The sequence below is a fragment of the Rattus norvegicus genome, chromosome 8 (assembly GCF_021556685.1).
Source record: "Rattus norvegicus strain SHRSP/BbbUtx chromosome 8, alternate assembly SHRSP_T2T, whole genome shotgun sequence".
Classification (NCBI taxonomy): Eukaryota; Metazoa; Chordata; class Mammalia; order Rodentia; family Muridae; genus Rattus; species Rattus norvegicus.
In genome coordinates this window covers 84,798,551-84,807,343 of record NC_141541.1, presented here as the reverse complement: position 1 = coordinate 84,807,343, position 8,793 = coordinate 84,798,551, and the positions used below count along the sequence as shown (strand labels likewise).

The 8,793-nt window shown below is 42.3% G+C and overlaps 1 protein-coding gene across 2 annotated transcripts in view; it reads left to right on the top strand.

The window, feature by feature from the left end:
* The first annotated feature begins 1,597 nt into the window (after positions 1-1,597).
* Hcrtr2 (hypocretin receptor 2) overlaps positions 1,598-8,793 on the top strand; it is a 116,143-nt gene continuing 108,947 nt past the window's right edge. For both annotated transcript variants that reach the window (NM_013074.2, NM_001393819.1), the window contains 1 exon segment: positions 1,598-1,939. In NM_013074.2, coding sequence (NP_037206.1) covers positions 1,717-1,939 — 223 coding nt within the window. In that variant the 5' untranslated portion in view covers positions 1,598-1,716.

Below are 8,793 nucleotides of genomic sequence, written 5' to 3'. Positions count from 1 at the left end.
TCAAATATTTATAAGTTACAGAAAGACAACAGCTCTCAATAGGCACCAGATTTGTATGAAGTCCACAGAAGGTCTGCCCCTGCTTCCACAGGAGACAACAGTTCTGGAGGAATGGATGTTTTCTTGAATGGTGACATTAGCATTTAAATAATCTTAAGACACCAACACAATTAAATTTATACGTGAACACAGAATCGTTTCATTAGTTCTTTGAGAATTTTGTACTCATTTTGATCCGTCCACTCCCTCTCCCCACTTTTCTAAGATCAACCTTGCCTTCCTTACTAGTCAACTTTGTGTTCTTGTTACTTTTTATTCCATCAAGGCTAATTTGATCTCAGATATTATTGGATGCAGGGGCCTTCACAGGAGGGTGGGAGATTTAACCAGAGACTATACTCTTAGAAAACAGTCCCCAACTCTCCCAGGAGCTAACAGTTGCCAATAGATCATCAACAAGGACAGATACTTTGTACCCGGCTCCCCTCTGCGGCTGAGGTTTGTTCCAGCTTAGACTTGCACAGGTCCTGAACATGCTGTCACAACCACCGTGAGTTCACATGGGCAGCTTCCCTACTGTGTCCAGAAGACGCTGATTCCTAGCAATCATCTATTACCTCAGACTCTAAGGCTCTTTCAGGTCCCTCTTCCCAAAATGATCCCTGAGCTGTGGCAGGAGGGCTTGTGCTGTGTGTTCCTTTTAGGGCTAAACATCACGTAGCCTCTTATTCCCTGCACCTTGGCTAGTTTTGATTCTCCACGTTAACCATCATCTCCTGCAAACAGAGTCTCCTCTGGTGCGGGTTGAGAGATACATTAATTAATTTATTACTGTAATAAGTCATTAGGAGTCGGTTTAATACTATAGCCACTTAGCGGAATAGTAGGTTCCTCTTAGATTAGTTACATTTGCCCTTGAAAGTGCAAATGCCTATTAAGTACAGCCTTCAATTAAAAATGATCCTCTCCTCATTTTTGATAAGGAGTGGCAGGCGATGCCTTAACAATTCAGCCATTGCCAACTTGGCACATGATAAATACTGCGATGCTATATTAAATATTAAAATATTTGGATGGGATGAATTTCGCATAGACCTGTCTGAGGCTAGAGTGGCTTATGATTACTTTTAGATTTGCATTACAAAGGCAAGTGAAGAAATGGATCTTCTGTTAACCATGCGTTGACCTTCCGGCCACATTCACAGGCTTTTGCATGCCAGTATAGTATGAAAATTGCATGTTAAACAGAAGAAAAGTGGTAGGAGAAGGACACGTGATTCACAAAGAAACAGGTTAAGGTAATTGTCTTTACTCCCCTCCTTTCCAGCCCCACTTTTATTTTCCAGCTTAATCTCTCTGTCCCTCAGCCCTGGGGAAGGCTGTGGACTGCAAGCTAAGTGCTGGAATGAAGAGTGATAGAGCTGGAGCTGAGGTCAAGGAGGATCTCTGCTCCAGAATCATTGCTGCAACCTCCCCTGCCATTTCCCTAGCTCTTCAGCAGCTTCTGGTGCAAATCCCCTGCAAAGACACTGAAGCGGCAGCCCGAAGTTGCCGGGCGCAGGGCTCTGGAGACATTGGCTCAGGAACTTTTCACGTCATTCCCGGCTCCAGAGCCCCTTGTCGCGGCGGCGCAGCCTTTCCCACCGCGAATCCCCGGTGCTCATGGGGCAGGCGGAGACAAGCTTGCAGCACTGAGCCGAACCGGACCAGTCCGTGATGTCCAGCACCAAATTGGAGGATTCCCTCCCTCGTCGCAACTGGTCATCTGCTTCGGAGCTGAATGAAACTCAAGAGCCGTTTTTAAACCCCACAGACTATGACGACGAGGAATTCCTGCGGTACCTGTGGAGGGAATACCTACACCCGAAAGAATATGAGTGGGTCCTGATCGCAGGGTATATCATCGTGTTCGTCGTGGCTCTCATCGGGAACGTCCTGGGTGAGTCTGGTCGCGGGCAGCCCTCCAGAAGGGTTGTCACCTCCCCTCTGCCCAGGCTGCAAGGCTGGGAGACCCCTCCCTTCTCCTGGGGTGCAAACAAAGAGGTCGTTGCTCTTGGGGGAGGTTTCTAATAATTTTTTTTAAGTTTTCTGATTTTACAAACTAGGGGTATCTCTAGAATAATAATTCTGTTTGTCTTCCGAGAAAAGAGAAAAGAGGAAAACTGTTTCTGTTTGAGAACCTAGAATACAGGCGCAAGGAGAGGGACAAGGACCTCCAGGTGGATTTGCTGAGTGTAGGGGAATCTGTAATGCTTTTGTGCAGGCTGGGTGGGTTTACTGGGGAGGGCTTGCACCCGCGGAAACTGATGAAGTCATAAGGCCTTCATGAGCTCTTGTGTCATGTCCTTTAGCAAGGAGGTTTAGGCTCGGGTCAAGAAGTGGTAATGAAGGGGCAGAGTGGAGACAGAGGCAGAGGCTGAGGCAGACAGGAGCGCGCTCAGTCGCAAGAGCAGAATTAAACAGAAGCGGTGCCTGGAGCAGCAAGAGGAAGGAGGAGCATCCTAGAAAAGTACCCCGGAGCTCACTCTCACCACCCATTCAAGCATTCATGCATGCATTCATTCATTCATTCAACCAATGCATACCCCCCGCACAAGTGGTTGTTACCAGTTTCAGAAAATATTTGTACCAACTGATTCTTGTTCTTGTCAGAGTCTGCCTTGGTCTGTGAGAACACAGGTTCTCTTGCTCGCTCATTACCATTCTCCTCATCACAATGTCTGAGGGATCAAGTGAGGGGTAAGGAAACTCTAGGGACCGCGGTGATGGATTCATTAGGACAGAACTGGAATCGCTTTCAAGACAAGGAGCTTCCCCAGTGAGCTACGACTTAAATTGTGAATGGAAGGAGCCTGCACCTTGATGAATGGAGGGCAAGAGGCTTTTCGGATGCAGAGGGCAGTGTGGAGGAAGTCTGTTGGAAATGACAGGAGGAGGCAGGCAGTTCGGAGATGGTGGTAGCTCCCCAATAGAAAGGGGGAGAGGTGAGTGAAACGGAGTAGGCTGGGAAGCTGGACTGTGAGGAACTCACCGGGCTATCACTCACAACCTGGCTTTTCCCTTCTCTTCTTACTCACAGTGTGGATAAGCTGACAGTTCCTGACCGAGAGGGACTCATTAGGGAGAATATTAGTCATGAGACAAGAAATCTCCGAGAACTTTAGCTTGCCCTTTATTATTTTGGGATATTTTACTTCTTTTGATTTGTTTTAAGATTAAAAATAAAGGCAATCTTCTTAGGCTACAATCAAAGTGAAGGGACATGTGAGTGGAGATGATTCAGCCTCTTGCTAGAAGAAGTCTTTTAATCGTCTATCTTCTGGTTCCCACCTTGCCATCTACGGAGTCCCAGGCTATGCACAGAGCACTGAGCACAGAGAGCACAGAAATGAGCACACGCAGCCCTTGCTGCCTGTGGCGCATACTTATTGCTAAGTGAGTGGTAGAAATGGAACAGACACTGAGCCTCTACTCTTGCAAGACCACTTGACACATGCTCTCTTGCTTAAATCTTAAAAAGAACTACACCGAAAGGAAAAAAAAAAACAATAGCGTATTAGAGGACATGATTCATATATAGCCTCATTTTTTTTCCTGACCTCAGATCCAGAATACTCAAGTGTAATTCTACTCGAGAGCTAGAAAGCTGGTAGGCAATGGACTCTCTGTTCTGGGTTGTCTGCAAAAAGCTTCCTTTTCTCCTCTGCATCTATGCACTCTGCCAGGAAGGTACCACTATGCTTCTCTTCACCAAAAGCAACAACAACAACAACAACAACAACACACGCAACTGTCTGGATAGGATATTTCTGCTGTAAAATTCAAGAAAGGTGTTTTGGGGTTTTTTTTTCGGTTTTTTTTTTTTTTTGGTTTGTTTTTGTTTGTTTTTTTGAACAAATAGTTATACACCTTCACTATTTCCTTCCCAGTTTTATTTCAGGCTTAATCTTTGTGAGAAATGTGTTCTTCTTGGATGCTTTGTGGCATAGACCTTACGTTGCAGAGTCTTTGCGGCCTTATTACATAGCTCAGACATATAAATTTGCTGGTGGGGGGCAGAGGGAGAGAAACATCACTGAGGCTACTTCATAGTGTCCATGAAGACAGCACTGTCAACAGCTTCAAGCCTTGAAACACTTCCATTCAGCATAAAAGAAAGATTTACCCAAGGAACTCACTCTGTAGACACTGACAGCTATTTCCCCAGGGAGCGAATTACATCTGAATAACATTGAAATCTCCTCTGCGGGAACTGAAGCTCCTACACTACTGACATAGTTCCTGAAAGTTGGAGAGGTTCAGGGTTGACATTTAAACAAATGAGCACTGTCATTGCTTACAGCCTTCTTGATCTCTGATGTCACTGTCAAGCCTACAAAATGGATTAGAACAAGGATTACCTGCATGCTCTGTGGTACAAATAGCTCTACTTAGAGTGTCAGGAGAAGTGACATTACTCCGGAGGCATAAACAAAGGGACAGCACTCACGTGAAGGGAGCATAACACAGTGCAGGCAGCGGGTGTAATTACTGACCCTCAGGTCCATACAACCTGTACACTTTCATGGAACTGACTACTAGAAAAGTATCAGCCCTGTTGAACTTACAAATGCAATGCCATTAGCTAGAAGTCAATTCTCTGACAATGTTCTTTTGCAAAATGATATAGAAGAATACCGTCTAAGCAGAAAAGCCAAGTCTTGATCATTCGGCCTCTCCTTTTTCATCCTGACAATCTCTCGCCGACATTATGTCCCCACTTCATTATAAGGATGCTCCTTGCAGAGAGAGAAAGCAGTTTCCTGGAAACAAATGACAAAGTCATTCACAAAAAGGTACAATTACTGTAAATGGGAGTTGATGAGTGTTTGTGTTCCAGCGGAAAGTCATATGCATGTCTAATTATGGAAGTTTAAGTCCTAGGAAGCAGTAGGTGGTAAGGTTCTATATCTTTAAGCAAGTCCACTCATCTACATATTTAACTGATATGTTTTGGGCAATATCATATCTATAAAATGGATGTGCATAAGAAGGAAAAGTCTTCAGAACACTAAAATAAATAAATTACTGTAATCTTTGGCCATTATTCCTAGAGAAAAAAAATGGACAGAAAGATGTTTTTATTCATTCAAATATTTAATCCCTACGAAAATGTCCAATTCTCTGTCACATTTATCCCATACTGAATGATATTCTTTCACTTGGGAAATTTCAGATCCCTTCCCTATCATTGCCTCAATATAGAAAGAGCAAAGCATTCCAACAATGAACAGTCACCTAGATATGCTTCCTGCTGTTTGTGTGTCCATCTGAACTCTCCGAGTCTATCCCCTGTTCTAATTATAAACTGAAGCTCGTACTAGTTGCCTTATAAAAGTCATATCACAAATAGTATATAAATGCTTTCTCTTGATACAAGGGAGAACATGAAAATAATATCTTTAAAAAATAGTTATTTGTTGTCCCTTTCCTTCCACTGTTGATGTCGGTAGCCATCATCTGCTGCCATTTCCCATCTTGCACTACGTGGTTCCTTCAGGCCTCTGTTCTCACCCTATTCCTCAACAGAGGGCTTTCCCCCAAAAAAAATGAGTAAAGTAGAGTTGGCCTCATTACCCTCCCTTTCCATAGCAGATCCATCCACCCATCCCCTTGGTATTTTCTGCTTAACATTGTATTTCTGTTTCTCCATGAACGTTCTTCCTAATTATTTGATTTTCCCTCACAGAATATGCTTGTTGCAGGGTATCTTGTCTGTTTGCTTCTTTGCTTGTTTATTGCAGTTGCTGTTGGTCATTTGGGTCTATCATTAACAGTGTTCTAAGTAATTACTTATAATATGCTGAGCCAATAAAGTTATACTACATTGGCACTTAAGGATTTAACCAGTAAAAGTTAGAGCAAATTCTATTCATGAGATGGTAGACATATATGTAATGTAGTTGTTTTCTACAATCGTTTTATATCCCAAAGTGGCAACTCTACTCCCAGCCTCCCTTGCAGTTAGGTTGATACAATGTTATATTATTATTAGATGAGACCCAGTCCTCATAAGCACGCTTGTGGCATATGTTGGTTAGAAAGAATCACAATACCTTTTCCCAAGTTTACTCTTGTCCTACCATAGAAATTTTAGGATATGCATGTCAACTTGCCTGAGAATTAAAAGTAGCAAGATAAAGCATATGACGCTTAAGCTAAAAATCAAACACAACAGTTCAGCTTTCTGATTCTTTTCCAGATTTTAGTAGGAGATAATAACTGATACAGTTGAAGAATTTTCAGCATCTAGAATTTAATTATGCTTGAAATTTTCCCATGCTAACACTCAAATTCACCAAGGTCCCACTAGGCTCTTAACATTCAAAACCATCATTGCTTATGGGCTTCCTCTGGTGAAAGGGAAGCCTACTATTGCTTGCTTCAGCATCCTTGAGCTCCCTGCTCAGCTAGGAGTACTAGCTTTGGTAAGTAATGACTTATTAGGATTGATCAGTCAGTAACTTGTGACATATATGATCAATGTGTTTATACCTTTCCTTTTCACACACTAAAGGAAGATGAAGACCGTTTATTGAATATAATAAACCAAGGCCCATTAACTCATATATGTTTAAACACCAACATACAATCAAATTATAATTTAGAAATTAATAAATATTTAGCAAATGAGAAAAATACAATTTTAACCAGTCTGAGAGTTGTAACACAGGAAGTGGCAGCACTCAGTCTCAAATATGGATTTGTCGAGAACCAGTGATCCATGTTCTAGTTCTTCAGACATCCTCTCTATCATCTAAGCTTGACAGGAGAAGCACAAGTGAAGGGAGGGAGCAAGCAATGCTCCGCTGCCCTCTAGACAGTGTGCAGCGCTGTCCTGGCATGTTGTCACACTGTTTCTCTGATAGACTACACTTCCTCCGCTCTGAGAATGAGCTCATTTGATAAGCCAATCAAGGTCAGGATAGGGTTACATTATGAGAGAAAGTTTCAAGGTAAAATAGGTGCTGCCAAAAATGCTTTTGCCTGTTCTGGGGAGCTGACTCACTGCGAAAAATGTTAGATAATTTTGGCTAAGGATTTTTTATGTTATTGAAAGTATTATTGCTAGACATAACGTAAGACCAGAAACCACTTAAAACCTGATGTAATCTGGAGACCCTTTTCCTTTCTCTTGTTTTCAAACACAGTGACACATTTAAAATATTAGTATTTTGTTAAACACATTTTCGTTATTAATTTGACTATGTAGATTTGACAGATATTTTAATTTTTATTAAATTTCTCATCACTAGATCCTCATAATCTAGCTCCTCAGATTAAGTGTCTGTTTTGTTCTTTGATTCTCATTTACTTATCACTATCATTGAGTCTTTGCTAGGGATTTTCTTTCAATAGTAAATGTCCAGAAATCAAGTTTAATATGTATAGGGTATTTATTCCTCTGGAAATCCTGCTACACTTTTGTCTTTGTTACTCATTGGAGCACCTTTCTGAGGTGGGTCACATTTAATTTAAGATTCAAGATCTTGGAAGGCACTATGAAAGAGAAGCATGGCACACAGAAACATCCCGTAGGTGGTTGTTCAGAGTGAGAACAACTGCCCATCTCCTATCAATCATGAAGGCCAGATCAGGAGCACAGTGACCTTTTCCTAGTCCTCTGCTAAACCATCTTTGATACCTGAATTTGTCAGTACAGTGGGAATACATTCACATTCAATCAAACTCAAAAACTTGTGAAAATAAGATGATCCTCACATCTCGCTTTAAAGCACGAAGTAACTATAAGGTCTTGAAAGACCAAATCTTTCTAGTCATAATTGTTTCTATAGGCAGATAGCATGAAGATTTTTGTAGTTATTTTCCTGTTGCTATGAGAAAACACTGTGACCAAGGCAACTTACAGAAGAAATAGTTCATCTGGGACTTTCAGCTTTAGAGGGTGAGTCCTTGACCACAGCAGGAAACATGGCGGCAGGCAGGCAGGCATGGCACTGGAGCAGTAGCTCTGAGCTTATATCCTGATCCAAAAGCAGGAGGCAGAGACGGGGAGGACTAACAGGGAATGTTAGTTCTGTGCTAAAGAAACCTCAAAGTAATAACACATCTCCTCCAACAAGGTCCCTCCTCCTAATTCTTCCTAAGTTCCACCATGGAACACCAAGCATTCAAATTATCAGCCTATGGAGGCTGTCTTAGGATTACCATTGCTGCGAATAGACACCACGAACAAAACTCTTATAAGGACATTTAATTGAGGTTGGCTCACAGGTTCAGCCCATTATCTTGGAGGCATGACAGCATCTTACATCTCCTGCTAAGAGAAGTTTCACTTCCAGACAGCTAGGATGAGGCTGTAAAGCCCAAGCCCACAGTGGCACACCTACTCAACAAGGCCACACCCACTGCAACAAGACCACACCTTCAAATAGTGCCACTCCCTGGGCTGGGCATACTCAAACCACCACATTCAACTCCCTGGCCCCCATAGGTTTGTTCAAACATAAGAGTCTATGGGGCCATACCAAAACATAGCACAATGCAAAATATATTTAGTCCAAATTCAAAAGTTCCCATAGTCTATAGCTGTCTCAACAGTGTTAAAAGTACCAAGTTCAAAGTCTCTTCTGAGAGTTATTCAGTCACTTAACCGTAATCCCCAAAGCTAGGCAGGAAACAATCTGAGCAAACTCCAAACTCTGCATCTCCATATCTGATGTTCAATCTTCTGATCTCCAGCTCCTTCTCCATCATTGTTGACTACAACAAACCTCTCTCTCCTGGGCTGGT